The following is a 19,856-nucleotide window of genomic DNA, read 5'->3' as shown; positions in this document are numbered from 1 at the left end:
GTCAGCACAAACAGCACAGAGACACAGAGACGGGAGGGAGGGAGGGAGGGAGGGAGGGAGGGCCAGATGCTACCATTACCATAAAGTCTCACCAACATGACTATTTAAACACGAACAGACATGCTCCCAAGCTCCAATCGTGGGACAATGTGAGGTCCTTCAGGAAATGAGGGGTTCCCAGGATCTTCTGCACAACACTGACCAACAAGCACAAAACCCTGAGTATAAATAAACACCCCAACTCATCATTACACAGACACAGAGCATAATGCAACAATGCCCCAGAAGTCAACAAGAGAAGCTACAGGAACCACACAAGCTCCCTTCTACCCAGCTGGTCTTGGCCCTGGTGCCACTTAAACTCCACGCCACTTGCTCCAGATTCACCTTGTGTGTTACCATAATGCTCTTCCTTTAAGTCTGTGGGGTCAGAGGCACACTATCAAACTTCTGGTGTGCTGTCTGCATTTGGTGAGGGCTCGCTCCCCTCCCTGAGCTCAGCCTAAGAAACAGCACACCCTAACTGACTCACTACAAACATCCTCCCAACTCAGCTCCTGGGCTGGACCTCTAAACTCCCAAGCCTCCCTTGCACAATTCTGTGCTAAAGTGTCTCGTTCCTGCAGCCTGCCCATTCCGGTACATTCATTTACAGATTGTTGCAAGCAGCCAGTAGTTACAAAGTACTACCACAGGAGGTACCAGGGCGAGCAAACAGCCCTCTCCAGTTTCCTTCTCGAAGTTGCTGCAAGCAAGTGCTGGAATAGGTCTATTCGTGACACGGCATCATTGTTAACTTCTTAGCCACTTCTGATTAGTAAAAATGGCTTTCCAACAGGATAAAGAGAGAAAGGGGAGTAGGCATTCCAAGCAAGAAAAGACCACCAGATAGAAGAACCTAAGGCCATTAAGTGTAAGTGCAGGAGATCCCACCCGGGAAAGAGGCTGCAGTCTGAACTGTGACCTCTCTAAACTCTCCATGTGACACCTCACTCAGACTATGAGATTATTTGGAAATAACTCAGCAAAAGATTCAGTTATGTTTGTTAAGATAAAGTTATTGAATAGACACTAATCCGATCTGGTTGATGTTTATGCCACAGAGAACTGGTCACAGAGTCAAAAGTATTAAACAAAACTGCAATAAAATAAATCAACGATCTTTCTAAAAGGACAAATACCATAACCAACTAGCCTCTATTTCAGATGCAATGTAGTTTAGCACTGAGACTCAAAAAAATAAATTAAAAAATAATAAATAGTCTCTACAAATATCAGACAGAGAACTGATAAATTTAACACCGTTCTAGATTTTAAAAAAAGAAAAAAAGCTTTACATGAGGACTAGAACTTATCTTCCTCAGAGCGACAAAGGAAACCGGGAAAAGAAGAACAGAAAAAATGCCTACATCTGACATCACACTTTGGAAATGAAATTCCTCCTTCTGAACCAAGGGACCTCTACTCAATGCCATATCCAACGTTCCACAAATATATTCTATAAGTGTTCTCTGTAAATATAGTCCACGGAGACTTCGTCAGTGTGGTAATGTAAGAAAAAGAAGTATAAACAACCAAAATGGAAAACTATCTCTCATCAATGGCCAATTATCTCTGAAGAAAAAAAAAAATCACCAACCAAAAACAATTTCAGTCAGGTGTGGTAGCGCACACCTTTAAGCCCATGGCTTGGGAGGCAGAGGCAGGCAGATCTCAAGTTCAAAGTCTACAAAGTGAGTTCCATGACAGCCGAGGCTACACAGTGAAACCAACCTCTCTCAGAAAAACTGGGAACAAACAATGAACCCTATTTGAGTTAATAATACAAGATCAATATAGGAAAATTACCATACATCACTAACTACAATTAGAATCTGGACTGTAAATGAATTTATAACATCAAAAATGTAAAATATTTTTGTCACATGATAAACTACATATCAAAGAAACAAAATGAAAAAAATCTCAAACAGACGAAATCAACTAAAAATATGTACTATTCGAACTGAGTCTAAAAAAGCAATACCGCTAACAAGTCCTCCAAAATTACTATAGACTCAATACAATCTAAGTTTTTTTTTTTTTTGTTTGTTTTTCTCTTAAAGAAATTAACAAAACAACTTGAAAGATTCCGTGTCGAGGAGCTCAACCAGCAGCAACAACCCTGAAAAGGGAAGCGCACACACACAAGTAGTGACAGTGACAGCTAAAACTGTATCTCTTGACACCATCAAATATTAACTCAAATGAATCCCCTGACTTAAAAGTAAAATATGGAAGCTGTAAGTTTAGGAGAGAAAAATCACAGCACCAGAACAATCAAGTCAAGAACTGGCAAAAGGCCAGTTTTTAAAAGAATCCAATTAATAAGACTTCATTAAAATTTTAAACATCTAATCTTTACAACACTTAATGAAAGACAAGCCATGGGATGGAGGAAATTTTAGAAATCACATACTGATTTAAATAAAAAAAAAAAAAATCTAAGCCAGGTGATAGTAATGCACGCCTTTAATCCCAGCACTCGGGAGGCAGAGGCAGATGGATCTCTGTGAGTTCCAGGCCAGCCTGGTCTACAGAGTGAGTTCCAGGACAGCCAGGGCCACACAGAGAAACCCGTCTTGGGAAACAAACTAACAAAAACTAAAATCGGAAAACTCTTGAAGCTCAGTAAGGAAACAACCAATTGTTTTATTAAAGATCAACGCCAACAACAAAGGTAATCATTGTGTCAGTTACTCACTGGAAGGGCAAACCGAGTATGTGCAAAATGCCCCTTTGATAGCCACCATGAAAACACGCTGAAAGCCTTCACTGCTCACCGTCTAAATGGGCCCAGAGACAAGGGGGACATGACACCTCAGAAAGACAGCTCACAGTTCCAAAAAGTATAAATCCCTATATGACACCATCCCGCTTTACCCAAGAAATTAAAACGTGTATCAATACAAAGATTGTGCATTAATATTCAAATTCTGAAAAGATTTAAAACTTCCAATAGACAAATGTGCAAACTGTGGTAACAACACAATACTAACCTGTTTAAAACAAAAAGACAAACTAATGATATGTAATGTGACACATATGACTCTCAGAAGAGCCATACTACATGAAAACAAGACAACTTGTATGTGGGCTACCACAGAATTCTAGAAAAGGCAAAGCAATAAATAACGACAAAAAGAGAGGGGATAGCAACCTATAGACTTCAGGAGAGGGGAGAGTGCATTCAATTAGAGAATAGTCACACTCTAAGTTTACTGTATGCCAAATAAAACTGTTTGCAACAGTGCTGGCCTTGCTGGCAGCTGCGAGCTTCCCTCCAGGCTCTGCAACAGTCACAGAAAACTTGTTTGCTTTCTTACTCATAACACAATTCTATACAGAATTTAAAACACCCCCATTTCCACAAGACAGTCTTGGAATCCGTGTGCTCCACCATTCATGATTTGTTTGTTGGGAGGATAGAGAGCCTCTCATTTATTATCTACAGCTGGCCTGGAACCTCCTGCTTCGGCCTCCTGAGCTGGATTACAAGCATGAGCCACTCTACCCAGGGGGCCATCTCCCTCCACAGCCCTCAGCATCATCAATCTCTCCTACCTAAGTTCTGAAAACAATCACCTGCACTTTGATGGACCACCTTCCACATCCTGAGACTTTCAACGCCACCCATGAAAATCCTACCCATATTTCCAAACCATGTGAAATGCTACTTCCATCAACAATGCTTGTCCAGCCCGATCCACTTTGCTCCCAGCATGGGCACACTCCATCTTGAGATGGAGTCATGGAAAAACAAATCTCATCCCCTCCATTGAATTATAATTAAAAACCAAAACACTGACTCTGTGGACAAATAAAACATTCTTTTAAGGTTATTTTTTAAATATCTCCAGGATACATGGATAGAAAAAATATAATTAATAAAGTCACAGTCTTAATTTTTATTTTCATTCTTCACAAGTCTGTAAAACTGTCCAATTAGCCTACCTGACGTAAGTAGTTCTTCAATAATGGACAGAAGAATTAAATGTGCAAATATTCTAAAAAAGTGAGGACAAACATATAAACTCAGATTATTCGGGGGATTTCAAGGCCTTAGGGCCAAACAAGGGGATAAAGAAGGTAAAAGTGCCATGTGTTCAGCCAGGAGACCCAGAAAATGCAAAATACTAAGCACAAAAACCAAGAAGAAGAAAACAGCCAGCAACATTAGCCGGACAGTAAGACACCAGCTCAGATTTAAGATAATGGATGACACCAGCCAGTCTGAAAGCTCAGGCAATGGAGCCGTCTAAGATATCAGAAGCCTTGGTGAAGTGAACACCTATGTGTGAGAGCAAAGGCTGCTTCTCCCCATCTGCCCATCGCCCTAAAGCTCTTCATTCCTGCAACACGCCCAGCTGCTCACTCATTTAGGCCACACTTCCGCAAACCACAGGTCTCCTTAGTTTCCCTCAGACACTCTTCCACCCCCTTCATCAAAAGTCCTAACCCTGACAAGGGTGGTGCATGCCGCTCTGTTTAGGATGTCCAGCCACTGAGCCAGCCACCCTGAGGACAGTGCTGCAGCTGCTGTGAGGGAGACAGCCATAGAGAGGTGGAGAGCAGGGAGGGCCTTGGGAGGCCCTTGAACCACCCAGTGCTTCCAAAGTGCAACTGTCTGACACAGGTTTTCCTCAGCACAGCCTCTAACAAACCCTGGCAAGAAAACTCTGCCTTCTACCAACAAGTGTGGGGAGCCACCAGAACCCACACTCGGTGTGCACCAGCCCAGACAAACTGAGGGCGTCATGCTTGACACCAAAGCGCCTCGTCAGAGCGTCTGCGGACTTATGGTGGCTCATGTGTGCTGAGTCTGTCTGCAGCAGAATCAAGCGGGCCTTCCTTACTGAGGGGCAGAGAGCTTGAGAGTTCTGAAAGCAAAGCAGAGTCAGAAATAGAATTTTTTTTTTTTTTTTTTTTTTTTTTTTTGAGACAAGGTTTCTCTGTGTAGCTTTGGAGTGTGTCCTGGAAATACCTAACTTTTTAAAGAAATAAAAGTCAAGGTTCAGTTAAAAAACAAAAAGTCCTAGAGACTTTCCCCTAAATCACTGGCATTCACCCTGGTGGCACGTCTGTGTGTGGCCATTTTGCATTTTCATTTAATGATGTATATGCTTATGTCTCTGCTCTTATATTTCATTAACAAAGATTTGACTTTGTTTTCTATTTTTCACAGAACCTTCCACCTAGGAACACCTAGGAGACTTGTTGTAAACCCAAACTAAGCAGGAGTAAAGCTGTGTTTCAAACTGTGTGCTTTAAATTGGTAAATGACAGAAGCAAATGAATACAGTGTGGTTTTCAAACAGAACAGAAGAACAATTCATGGGGTCAAGGTTCCTTCTCCTCTGTGCTAGGTAACACGGCAGCAAGAGGCAACTTCGATGCAAAAGCTTACAGCAACGTATTATTACTAACAGGTATCACTATAAGAGATCCAGACTGTGAGGGGAACCATCTCTGCTGCTGATTGTGAAACGGTACTACTGCTTACTCTAAAACAGAAGGGTCAATTTCACCGAACAGTTTTAGAAAATATTTACATAGTGCTGCTACCTCACAGTGATTATAAAAGACAAAGCAGAAGTGCTGCCTTTTATGTTGTATTTAATTAATCAAGATTTACAACTCCACTTCTATAATTTAATACACTTATTTGGCTACAGACATTTAACGGAGCAATTAAATCCGTATTTCCACTCCTGTCCTGAAGTCCGCCTGCCCGCAGTGAGTGGGGACTGCCGCAGATCGTTAATCTCGCCTTTATCAATGTCTCTCACCAGGCAACACAATGCAGAAAAGCACACGGACACCATCCTGAACCCCAGCAACAGCAGCTAATTAGCATAGCCTACCACTAAACTGAGACCATATGATTGGAACTGTTAGTCAGAATGCTAGCCAATCAAACTAGGTTATGCAAATAGACTATTTTAGTTGCCAGGGTAGAGCTACTTCCAATTGTCCAATAGGAAAACAAGCAATAAACAAGAAATGAAATCGAGCTTTGTCACATTTTCAAGTTGCTGTTAACACTTTCAGGTTTAGAAAAAATTTAACAGCAACTTATAAAAGATTAGATTTTCAAACTACCTTGTACTACAAAGGCAAACAGATGCTAACACACAGAGAATACTGTTGAAGCACTTATCCGTTGACAATTTTAACTTTTTACTTTATAGACATACGGTTTTCTAACACCTGCACCCTTCAACACTTCAAGTTTTACCCCACCTTCTAAAAATCATGTAAATGCATTTCTATACACTTAAAGAGATTCTCAAACGTTACACTTTAGAGACATCCTATAATACCATTTTTAATTTTTAAAACTATAGTTTAGATGATTGTAACAAAAAACAAAGCTCAAGTAAATATTTTCAGGTTAAAAAATAGTATTTTGTTTTTATGGTACCTTTTAGAATATAATTATGTAACACAATTTCAAAGATAATAAAATGCAGTAAGTATTAAACATGTAAGGTTTAAAATATGTAGGTTGGAACCAAGTAAAATTTTCATAGCTGAGAAAAACGTGCAACTAAAAAATGTAGCCACAATATAAAGACAGGACATACATCTGTAAAATTTCAGTAACGAATAAAATATTTTTTCCAATTCTGTTACTACATACCAATAGCTACAAAGACAGTTTTTAAAAATATCTGTCTGACAATCTTGTGGTTGAGAGAATTTCTTTAATTTCGTAGAAATGCTTTAAAATATGTCAAGGAAACAGTTGTTACTTTTACCTTACAAAGGATGCATTTAAAATGCGTTAACTTATGTCACCCTTCCTAGCAATTATCCTCACCTAAATAAAATGTGGATCTGTCCCATGCTGTTGAGAAGTTATAGTTTTTAAGTATTTTCCACAGGCGGCCTGTAAATGTCTTCAGAAGGATTTGTAGCACTTGTAAAAGCAAACCGCATGAAGGGAGGCACAGCGCACTCAAGCTGACTAGCTTGGGAATGTGCATGGTGACTATTGGCCCCTCTTACAAGGCAGAGGGAATGGACAGGGCTTATGGAAATGACAAGGGAGACAAGGGCATTGGGCAACTATAAGCAAAGTACAGTAGCATGATGAAAATGTCTTATGAAACACAAATATTTCGGAAAACTAGAAGAAAACTGAAAGGAGCGATAATCAAAAAACGAGAGAGAAAGAATTAAAGCCACTTTCCCACCGCCTCCCACCTGTCCCCAACAGCTACCACACACACCTGTCCCCGATCTGTTCCTATGGTCTCTCTACCTCAGAGGTTCTTCATTTAAAAAGCAAAAAGTAAAGCACTCAGAGTCCACTGTACTAAGATAAGCACAGTGAGATTCTTTTAAGGGTGCAGAGGGTTCATTCAACGGCAGAGATCTAGAAGAAAACCTAAGGGCTATAAAATACTAACTTTTCTTCCTACAAGCTACATTTTTTTTTTTAGAACATCCTTATAAGCATCCTATAAATGAAGTAAGCCTTACCAAATTGTCTTCCAAACAATATTAATAAAAATTTCTCCTGCCCATAGGAAAAAAAAAAGCCTTTTTAATCAAAGTAATTGAGTAAGATGAGCTGAGAATCATGCCCCCAAGTAATCATCTACACTTACTGAGAAAGGTTTAAATCTCACTAACCCAAAATATTTAACCCACTCCTTAAGACAGCTCACTCCAATACCTCAAACTTCAGCATCAATGGATTCCATAAGACAGCTCATGCCAATACCTCAAACTTCAGAATCGCTGGCCTGTTCTTAGCTACTTACAAGCTTTGTGAGCCTCCTTTAAATCTTAACTATAAAGGCACGGAGCAAAAAGGGAAATATCTGATTTAATTCATCCCCTTTACCCAAGAATCAAATTCAGATCCCTTTTATTCCCTCACACTGAATAGGGGGTCCTAACTAACTCTGCTTATCTTCCAATCTACAGCAATTTTAAAAAGCACTTTCCACATACACAAGGACTGTTTCTTAATATACCTCTCAAACACTATCCATATCAAAAAATAAATAAATAAATAAATAAATTCCCCTATCCTTGAAAGGGGTAAAAAAAAAACGAAAGCCTTCGCACTAGAGCCTTCTCTTCAGGGCCTAAGGACACAAGCAAACATCCTCCACGTGGTGAGAGCCCTGCAGGGATAAAGCAGCAATGCTTACTACACTATCATCATCACTCGTCAAACAATTAAAATATAAGTATTAGGTTTAGAAACAGAAGTTAAACATTTAAAATGTTTAAAAGTAGCTCACTCACTAAATTAGAACCTTTACATGAAACACACACTAGAATTTCTAGTAAAGGAAGTAAGTTCTCTAAGTATATGATTAATCATTAACTTTTTAACCCAGCGTTCTCAGTTAGGTCTCCTGTACTGTGGGAAGAATGTCTCATCTACAGTAAGCAGCCTGTCCCTTCATGCACAGGAGACATGACGGCATGACATGTTACCCACTCACCACACTACATAAGCTCCAGTGACATATCACCAGGAAGAAAAATGATGCAGCTCTATAGTTTTGCAATTTTTTTAAATATATACCTTTTCCTTTTTAAATTTGAAATTGTCTATTTAGAAAAAGTAGTCAATAATTTTTGGGTATCTATCCTGATCAGGTTTTTAATACCTAACTCTATAACATGGTAGCTACTGGCTACCATATAATTTGCTGGGCATCTCTTACAAGATTCTCGCTCCAACTTCATAGCCATCATGCGCCTGTCTCTGACCACTACTTCTTAGATGCTAACAGGTCCCTTGTTAATTGCAACCACACTGCAGACACCAAGCTTTAAATACTGGACTGTTGCTTTTGGAGACCTGATTTCTTGTTTAAGAGTGTTCTCTTCCAAAACACAGAAGTCACCTAAACCATTACTGGAGCTCACTGTTATGCAGTAAATGTACTGTTTTCTCAGTTGGGTATTAAGGAAATTGAACAGTTAGCTATGGCAGCTTTTATTTAACTAAAAGTTAACATAATAATATGCTTTTAAAACGAAAGACTAACAATTTTGAGGTTTAAAAATGTATATGAGCTATACTTAGAGATGATAAAACAGCATCATCACTTTAAAGTACACTAACTAGTCTGTACAAACTACATCAAATGTTTCCTGTCAATCCCTAGTCACCTAATGAGAGCTGTTAGGTTTGTTTGCTTCTTTTGGAGACGTGGTCTCACTATTCGGTCCTGATCAACCTGGAACTCACTCTGTAGACCAAGGTGGCCTCAAATTCAAAGAAATTCACATACAAAACTCCAGACTTAACAAATTAAAGGTATAAATTTGTCCTAATTTTCTTTTTTCTTCGTGGGTGAGGGGTGTTTGTTTTTTGAGACAGGGTTTCTGGGTTTAATAGCCCAGGCTGTCATGGAACTAATTCTGTAGACCAGGCTGGTCTCGAACTCACAGAGATCCCCCTGCCTCTGCCTCTGCCTCTGCCTCCAGAGTGCTGGGATAAAAGTCGTGTGCCACCACCACCCAGCCGACAGTATGAAAATTTACTTTCTGGAGCCTTGGGTGTAAACCACCTTAGGGACACATGGTCAGTCGACCTCTGAGTGGCTGAGCCCTGGGAGCAAGAAGAGGAGACAGAAGGCAACCCGCAAAGCGATCCCAAATCAAAAGTGACAGACAGGGCTGACACCTGCAGTTCCCGTGGCTTTTCCTCCAGCTGCCTGGCAGCAGGCAGTCATTCCCAAGGCCAGGCCACCAGGGCCACCAGGGCTACCACTCAGGTAAGTGAAGCGCACAGCTGGGGCTTCAGAGCTGAGTGAGTGAGCAGCAAGAGGGGTCAGAAGGACATCTGGAAATTACATTCTGAAAATTGGGGAGGGACACCTCTAGGACAAAAATCTGAAGTACTCCCTAAGTAGACTTAACGTATTGTTTACACCTTTAATTTTAAAAAGCAGAATAGTAACAATCACAAAGTAGGATTAGTTAAAGCATGCATGGTCAGCATTTAAAAACCACTAGACGCTCTTCCAGAGGACCCAGTATCGATTCCCAGCACTCCCACAGCAGCCCACGACTGTGTAAACTCCAGTTCCAGGGCATCCAATGCCTCTCCTAGTCTCTACAGGCACCAGAACACACGTAGTTGCACAAAGCACTCAAAATTAAAACACTGGTATACACAAAATTAAAATGCATTAAAGGATGGGTGGTGGCAGCCTTATCAAGTGAGCCGAAGGATCTTAAGAGCTTTCTACAAGACAAGGGGTGAATGAGATCAAAAACATCAACTCCAATACCCGCACACAGAAAGCAGGACAACAGGGAGGCGGAGTCTGAGCGCCCCCACAGCCCCCACCCACTGTGTGTGTGTGTGTGTGTGTGTGTGTGTGTGTGTGTGTGCGTGTGTGCGTGCGCGCGCGCGCGGACAGTCTGTCATCTGGTCTCTCCCGGTCTGTCCGTCTCTCCTGTATCCACAGGTAGGAGAGAACTGGAAGGCAGGGCTGGCAGAGCTACCGCTGGGTTGGGCATTAGCGTCCCCCAGTAGCTCTAGGAAGCAGAAAAAGGGTTCACACCAGGCCAGGGCTAAGGACTGGGCTGGAAGGAAGGAGCGCAGGTCCTCACTGCACCGTCCACAGGGCCTCCTCATGGTGGACTCAAAAGCACCACGCCACTACACCGAAGCCCACTACTAAGCTTCACCCGCCAACAGCAGACCAGCGCATGCCTCCCTGCTTCCTCTAGCTCGGAAGAAAAGCACACAACAGCAGAGGATAACCTTTGGCTCCTGACTGGGCAATAAGGGTTCAAAGTAGTGTTTATTACAGAAACACTGTAAAACAGGCCACACCTGGCCTTAAGATAAGCAACAACAACACTTACTCTGTATCTAAGATTAAAAACGAACAGAAACTGTCATGTGGTAGGTGACTATGAAATCTGTTAGTCATTATTACCTGGCAACACTAGGCAAGCACTTTCTCTAGGGTCACAGCAATGCAGTCAGTGACGTGGTAGGCACTCCCTTTCTAGGGCCCTGACAAGTTATTTTACCTAGTAGTCGTCTGGTTTCAGTCTTCGGGGCTTTTAAGGCAAAAATGTGGCCGTAGCTGTAGCTTTGAAGTGTGCAATGTGTGGTGTCTGTACACAACATAACATCTGCTGGGAGAGGTCACACACTGCAGCTCTAAGTGAAAAACTGCCTAGAAACCAGTGAGTCACAAAGGAGGGAGGTTTCAAATCAACTGTATTAAATGTTAATTAACCAAAACCTGTAAGAGGGTCAGGAAAGGATGGTGAGAAGGCACACTGCAGACGGGTATTTGTTCTGTCTCCCTGGTAGACTGACAGTAGGTTTTTTTTTGTTTGTTTGTTTGTTTTTTAAATGTTAAAACATAGCAGTAAACTATCACTGTATCTAAAAGTGATAGAGAGCTTAAAAGTGCTTTTAAAAGTTATTCCTAGGAATGTGAACAAGGAAAAAAAAAAAAAAAAAAAAAAAACAAGTTACAATTTTTTCTATTTCCAAAACGTATTAAAGCAGGCAGGAGCCACAAGCCTGCATTAGCAAGGGAGCTAGGTATGGCCTGAAGACCCACTGGGGAGTGCTGGGCAGTGGGCAAATGCCATTCCTCTACCCAGCTTCCAACCCACTCAGGAGGCAGGCAGACAGGACATGCACAAACACATGTGCACTGGCCATGCAGTGACCGCAGAGACACCAGCAGTGAAGCGAGGGGTGTGTGCGTCCTCGGTGGGCTTCCAGCCACACATCTGAGCCTCCCAGTCATAAACAAACGAGGCACCACCAGTGAATGGTGCCCACCTTACGGAAGAGAACTTGAGACCCCTGTCTCAGTATCTGCACATTCTCACTAACTGGGGGTCTCAGAAGTGATGCTGGGCCAGCCTTCACCATGCCACCATCACAGCACAGCTGGGTAACAGCCCTGGCCACAGAGTTGCTGTTCTGATTACTACTGCCCCGCAACACCCCGAACACAAACTCTGGGTAGGGTATGTCAGGGAAAATTTCTCTGTCCACTCAGTGGTGGTTAGGTGACTTGTGGGTGGGGGAGTGGGGGCTTCTCATGAGGTCACTTGGTTTCCTCACAACATCACCGGTGAACATTAAGAAAGAGAGAGAGACTCTGAAACTGAAAGAGAGAATGCTGTATACTGTGTTTGTTCATTAGAAAAGGTATTAAAGATGACCACATTCCAGGAAGGGAATCACGCCTTTAATTACCAGCCAGTTTTAAAATCATTACATGTTGCACATCTGATTTAAAATAAATTCCTTGTAGATGTATTTGTAGATAATTTGTATAACTGTGCCTTGGGTTTCTATTGTTGTGATACATGGTCAAAACCAAACTGAAGAAGAGTTTACTTGGCTTTCAGATGACATCATTGAGAGAAAGTCAGGCGAGAGCCTAAGCAGGAACCAAACAGGAGACCACAAAGCAGTGTGATGGGAGATGTTATTCTGTAAGTATGTTTCTCATACTGATTAATGAACAAGGCACTGTTGGCCAACAGGAAAGGAAGACAGGAGGGACTAGGAGACAAGGAGGAAAGAAAAAAATAGAAAGGAGGAGTCAAGATGGAGAGACCAGAGAAGCACAACACCAGCCCATTCCCTGATAAGATGAAAACACATAAAAATACATAGATTAACAGAAATGGGTTAATAATTAAGGCAGAGCTAGCCGATAAGAAACTAGTACCTGGCCAACAGCATTATATCAAATACAGAGTCTCTGTGTGTTAACTGGGGCTGGCGCGGCGGCGGGAGGAAAAACCCTATTCATTACAGGAGTGAGTGCTTCTTACTGGCTGGCTTAACCTCTTTTATACAACTCAGGACCTCATGCCCCAGTAATCCTCCCACCGTGAGATGGATCTCCCACACCAATCATCAATCAAGGAAACGCCCTACAGACTTTCAGGCCAGTCTCATGATGGCATTTTCTCAATGGAGGTTTCCTGATCCCAGATAACTCTAGCTGATACAAACCAAACTAGATCAACAAAATGATAGTGAACTTAGGGTCACTCTCCCTAAAAATAGCCACTAATGACACAGACCTCAACACTTCGTTTAAAGACTACACACAGGACTAGTCTTTGACCAAAAAAAAAGTTAAACTTCATCTTTTTAGGGTTACTACATGAGAACATTGTATTAGGTTTCTTGGTTTCGGCTGTTTTACTTCATAAACTAAAACAAATTTAAAACAATGGTCAAATTTATCCATAATACTTTCTAAAAATACAAAGCAAGAACTCCATTAGCTTATCTTCAGAAACAAGCATGGCGCTTCAATCTGTCGAGGATCTAAATCCCTGTTAGGAATACAAACTCTGACTTGGCCATTTAAGAAAGCATGTTCCTACTTAAAAGTGATTGTCTCCACGGACAAAAGCTGCCACTGCTAAGCTGCTGCACCTTATCACAAGCAGAAGTTAGCTGTGAAACCCTTCGGGACCTTTAAAGGGGGAAACATATTAAAGAAAATAAAAGGTCATCAACAGATTGCTAATGGCTTCATTCTAATTTGTTCAAGAGATCTGAAAAGCTATTATGTTCAGACGTTATTACAGGACCTTATCCATTCCAGACAAAACATACAGCTCCTGTGCAGCATGGTACTGCGAAAACAAACTCAGACACAGCAAACTAAAGACGACTTCACAAGTAAACAATGCACGAGGGTCCGGGAAAGGATGTCAATACTCAGCTTGCACACCAGTCCGACTCTTACAGGCATGTGATATGGTGTCAATCATGGCACCTGTCCCAGAGCTACCACTAAGAGAAAATTGGTTATTACATATATAACTTATAATAGCTCTTAACATACAGAAATGGATAAACACACATAGTGAACTGAAATTATTCTTAATGGGAAACATGTACAATTAGTTGGGATGATGGTTACAAATGCACCAGGAAATAAGACTTTCTAAAATCAGTGAATGTATGGATCACAAATAAGTTTGTGCAATTTTTATGGTCACACAACTTATTTTAGAGGTGATGAGTAAGAAACACTTAACCTCAAGAAGATAAGAATTTAGCAATCACATATACGATGTATTTTACTTTATGAGGACAGAAAGAACATCAAGTATTTCAAGTATATTTGAATTAAAAAGTTCCACCCCAATCATAAGGCACGAAGAACAGACGTGACACACCAAGTAAACAGAGAACTCCAGTGCCTGATGGGCACAACACACAATTACAGTCCATTTTCAATGATCTGATGCACAGGAGAACTGTATATTCATGATTAACAAAAATTCCCAATTATGTGCATAACATGACTCTGAACTAGTAACACAGAACAAATAACATGTGGAGCATTAATATGTAATCTGAGAAAATCTACCAGTTTCTCAAACAAAAAAAGAAATTAAGAACCTGCGAGTCCCAAATGTGAACAGTAACAGAGCTAGACAATGAGAAACGCTAGTAACAGGCCAACAGCTTTGTATCTAATGCAGCGTCTCTGTGGGTTTTTTTTTTTTTTTTGGGCTGAAGCGGCTGTAGGACCAGGCTGGCGGGAAAACTGCCAGTAACAACACCAAAAATCCTGTCTACTTCCTTTTTTCTGTTATGTGTCAGACGGAACATAGCCTAAGAATCCCTACCCAGAGACGACAACCTGTGCCACCTGTCTCTAAACTGAAGTGATGTTCTTTGACTCCTGGCCCATAGCTATACAGCATGAAGACTCCTGTCTTCTCTGGCAGTCATTAGGAGATCATACAAGCAATGGTGTCCAAATTCACACTCGTGTTTTTAGCATTTTGTGTGCTGTAGCTGGATACAAAATTCTTAGGTTTCCCTTGAGCACATTGACTGTTACTTTACTGTTTCTGCTCAAAACACTGCTATCAAAAAAAAAAAATCAGCTCAGCTGTTAATATTACCTCCTCAATAACCCATCAGAGAGAGAGAGAGAGAGAGAGAGAGAGAGAGAGAGAGAGGGAGAGAGGATAGTGCCTAACTGTTTTTATAAACAGGACCCTGCTATATACAGCTTTGGCTGGCCTATAATTTCTATGTAGACCAGACTGGCCTCATACTAGCAGGGTTCCTCCTGCCTCTGTCTAAGGGTGCACGGAGTACACAGATGAGTGTCACCATGCCTAGCCTTATCCACATTACTCTTTTAAGTTACATACATACCCCCATGCTTCCCCTCTCTCCCAAAACAGAGGCAAAAACCACTCAATCTCAGGACATGTTCTTGTGTCAAGAGATTAATGTGTGCTGAGCCTTCTCTGCCCTTTTTGAATAAAATAAATAAAATACCATTGAGGGGGCAGCAAAACCGCTTAGCTGGCTGGGGCAGCCTGAGTTTGACCCCTGGCTCCCACCAGGTGGCAGCAGAGCACAAACTCCTGACAGCTGTCCCCTGACCTCCACACACAGAAATAAAACCACTGGGTGGCTGCAGTATCTGTCTACAGTAAGTGTCTTCTCTTCCCTTGTTTCACGAAGGATGTCAAAATACAGGTTATTAAGCAAGAATCCCTGTGTTTTTATCTTCCTCCATTTTCCTTTGTCCTTGCCGATCCCACAACTGCTCAATTTGGAGTCTCTTCCCAGTGGTGTCTGCTTTGGCTAGCAAGGAAGCTTTGAGTGCTTTGGGGAATATACGGGCCAGCTCTAACGGTTTTGGGCTTGCACTGGTATTCGCAGGCCTGCCCACTCTGCTCTTGTGGGAGCCTTTGCTTGTGAGCTTGGGGTTTTGCTGCCACAGCACTCTGCTGTGCTTTCTCTTGCAGATGCTGACCCCACACCACTGTGGCACCTACCCACTTCTATCTTCGTCTGTGGGATGGTGTCACAGTCGTGTACGCAACGTCAATGGGCTTGGGGGCTTTGCCCATCCAGATGTCCTGTCCACTGTTAGGGAAATGCGAGAACAAAAGAATGCATCAGATGCACCGGAGCCAGACAGTTGTGAGCTAACAAGTGGGCGCACACAGTGCCCTTAACCCTGATCAGCTTTCTAGCCCGCAAACCTTGTTTTAGAAGTACACTGTGCTGGTTGGGTCTTATCAACTTGACACAAACCTAGATGCACCTGGGAAGAAGGGTTCTGAACTGAGAAAACGCCTCCAGAAAGAAGACTGACCTAAAGACAGATCTGCACAGCACTGGCCTGACTATGGACTGAGGTCTACCCATTGCAGTGGTGCCACCCCTATGTACGTCATCCTGGATGCTTCTAGAAAGCAAGGCTGAGCAAGGAGCATAACACTATTATGTGCTTTAAAAAAAAAAAAAAAAAAAAAAAAAAAAAAAAAGGCAGTCAAAGAAAGCCATAAAACCACAACTGCGTAATGAACAAGTTTTCCCAAATAATAGTCTACAGGATGTGAGTGAGTACAACTCAAAACAAAAAGGAAGTCTTTTATCAAACACACTGAAGAGATGTTGGCCTCTCAGGTTCCTTCCTGCAGGAAGCTGTATGTTAATGTGTGTGAACCTGAGAAAGAGTTCCTTTTTCCTTCCCAAACCTAATCTTAGCAATGATTCCGTATTCAAAATAAGCAGAGCTGGGTTACTTATAAACCATCATTGTGACATTTCAGCAGGAGAAGTGATCATGTAGGAGACTGTCGTCACTTTGAGTCAAGGAAGCTGCTGCCCTGAATTCAATCCCCAGGACCCATATAGAGGAAGGAAGGCACACACAAGTAAAGAAATGTCTAAAACATCTGTGTGCTGCCCATCACGCCCACTGCCAGACACACCGACAGAGACTCCTCACTAAGTCTGGACAGAGATTTTGTACCACGGGCACATTTTGTACCACGGGCACTGAGGTATCAGTTGAAGCCGCTGCGGTGAACACAATTAGATAGATGACTAAATGTGCCTTGAAATCCATAGGTAAGTGCTAAAATGTTATGACATACATCCATTCCATGACATAGGTCCTTATACACCCATCCTTGCTCTAAAGGAAATATGACCCTAGATAGTTAATACCCAGAATCCTTACAGCCATAACATCCATTACAGTATTGTTATGAAACAAGTGTTAGACAAGTAAGTGTTTACATACACTCTCCCAAAATTTAAAGGAAACTCTGAATTTACCTAATACTATTACCTAGTTCCCTTTACCATGCACGACAAAAGAGCTTAGAGTTTTCAGGAGCACAAAGCAGCCAGCCGGCACACACCAGTGCTGGGAACATGTCAGTCTCATGTGGCTCAGTGTGCAGTAAAAACAGTCTTTACTGTCTTTTCCTTCCTTTCTCCACAGCTTTACTGGGTATATCTAGGAAATGCCAACAGCATATACTTATGGCCTGTGGTACACTGCATGGTACTTTACATATGTGTATAATAGCAAATCTACAAAAAAAAAAAAAATCAAAGAAATTAACACAGCTATCACGTCATATGGTTATCATGAAACCCTATTACACTTGACTACAGAAAATCAAACAGTCAATGCCTACTTCAATGACTTTTCTAGCATTTCTCAACCTACATTTCCATCAGCAGAATGGAATGGGAAAGTAAGTTACCATTCCATTTAACCAATCGTGAGTACTGTATAAGAGCAGAGCACTCACTCTCAAATGCATGTAAACACTGCAGAAATCATTTTCATTGACAAACCCATTATAAACGTGTATGTGTTGTGTCAGCTAAAGTATAAGTAACATTAAGAGGAAAGTACCACATTAACTGATTGGGGAAGCCAATGATTTCATGACAAAAGAATATACTTCCAAATTGTGAATGAAAAATATACCAACAATGTACACATATGTTAAAAAGAGCTTTCTTGAATTATATTTTTCTTTTGTAAGGCAATGAATATTGATTACATTCCAAAAAAGTCAAAATACTAGTTTATAACACATATCTAAAGTCACAGAATTATCTTATATTGTAACACTTTTAAGTTAATTGGGTATCTTTAAAAAAAAAAAAAACATTTACTCTCCAGCTGTTTAATACTACTGAGACCATAAAGCTTTTAAGAGAAATAGTTACTTGGGAACACATTGTATAGCTTTGATTAGGAACAACTTTGCAAAAAGGAAAACCTCAAGAAGAGTCTCTCCCAATAGTAAAGTCACAGCTAACTATCAAACAACTGAAAGCTGCTTTGTTCTTTTACTGAGCTCTACAACAGTGCAGGCAGCATTGGGTTGGCATCACCCAGATGCTACAGACTGCAGCCAGGAGCCACCTAGGGCTGAAGGACAGTGCTGACCAACTGTTCACCAACAGCGAAAGGCCAAGTTTATAAAATCTAAAGGAAAGGTTTCCGTGAACATTCCTCCTGGTTCTTTTATGATGTCCAGCATCGGCACTGTGACTTTAACAACCAGCCACTGAGGCAGAGTGTGTCCCCAGAAAGCTGACACAATAGGGTGTCCACACGGCGAACCCTGAGTAAATCTACACCCACCGAGGGATGACTGGTCTCTGACTTAGACAGCTACCATCACCATTCCAAAAACGGTGGGTCCCTTGTGTAAGATACATGGTAACTTAACTTTCCCCTGCCATTTACTTTATAAATGTTATATACGAACACATTCCATCACAGAAAATGGCATACCTAAAATCTCATTCTAAAGCAAAATAAAAAATTAGATTTTAAAAAATTGGGGTCATAGAAAATAAAAATCACCAACAGCTATACCAATCATCATCATATACCTACTCAGGATTTCTTTCCCAGGTAAAAATCATTTTCAAGCATTAAGCTTATAATATAATCAAATAAAAACTCAACTCTACCATAAACGTAACTACCTAGTCTACAAGCACACTGTCTTCTTTGTCAGAGTATAACCAAACGGGTCTGTTTTCACAGTACAGTAAGACCCTCTCCATTAACTGTGAAGTACACAAACATAATCTTCAAAACAACCTCACAGCTTTTCATAAATTCAAATGACAAAAGATGAGAGAGAAGGAGAAACTACAAAAACAAATCAGGAAGGAAGGAAGGAACAAGAAAACACAAATTTCCACACCCCACACCCGTGTGCTTAAAGGACCACACTTGCAAGTGCTCTGCTAATAGCTTTTTACCTTGACCTATCAGTCTGGTTGAAGTCATCTAGTCATCTTAACAACCACTGCCGGAAAGATTTACTATTTCCATAGGAATACCAGGAGACATATATTTAACCATAAACGTAAATGTTATTAGTTTTTAAAACAAATATTTCAACTTTGAAAGCACGAGCCAGCTTTGTGGAAAGCTCAATTGCTAAGGATTACTCTATTAACACCACTATTAACACTGAGCATTAACCCAAAGTCACTCACTTCCAGTATTTTCCACCTTTCATTTACTGATCTTAACACCATCAGAGGCCCCACCCTGAAAGTACTAACAGCCAGTCCCCATACTGTCATATAGCCACAGCTCTACTGTACATCAAAATGTGCGTCACCTGTATGCATCGTCTTCTTTCGAGTCTCATATCATCCTGATGGGGTGGGGGAGGGGAGGGAGGAGTCCAGCGGCAAAACTATAACACTGTGAAGAAAAACAGATTACAATAAGATATGATGATGCAAGACAATCACCCCTAATTGGGAAGTATTTAATAACTACAATCTCCAAAATTTAAGTTATTCCAAATTTATCAATATAATTTACTAACATTTAGCTTATTTGAATAATTTCTACTCATCAAAATCAAGCATATAGAAAATATAACAATTATCATGAAAAAGAATAAAGCTTTAAAATGCACCTATGACCAATAACCATTCCAGGCATTTCTAGGCATAAAGCAGTACTGTGCGCTTTTACATAATTTATCTAAAGAAAACA

The 19,856-nt window shown here is 41.1% G+C and overlaps 1 protein-coding gene across 2 annotated transcripts in view; it reads right to left on the bottom strand.

The window, feature by feature from the left end:
• Nucleotides 1–19,556, bottom strand: part of Dyrk1a (dual specificity tyrosine phosphorylation regulated kinase 1A) — a 59,008-nt gene extending 39,452 nt beyond the window's left edge. For both annotated transcript variants that reach the window (XM_051191926.1, XM_051191927.1), the window contains exon 1: nt 19,471–19,556. In XM_051191926.1, the coding sequence (XP_051047883.1) occupies nt 19,471–19,480 (10 nt within the window). In that variant the 5' untranslated portion in view covers nt 19,481–19,556. The remainder of the gene's footprint in view (nt 1–19,470) is intronic.
• Nucleotides 19,557–19,856: the final 300 nt, after the last annotated feature.

The sequence above is a fragment of the Phodopus roborovskii genome, unplaced genomic scaffold (assembly GCF_943737965.1).
Source record: "Phodopus roborovskii unplaced genomic scaffold, PHOROB, whole genome shotgun sequence".
Taxonomy (NCBI): domain Eukaryota; kingdom Metazoa; phylum Chordata; class Mammalia; order Rodentia; family Cricetidae; genus Phodopus; species Phodopus roborovskii.
Note: the sequence above shows the minus strand (reverse complement) of the source record. Positions and strands in the feature narration are given on the sequence as shown.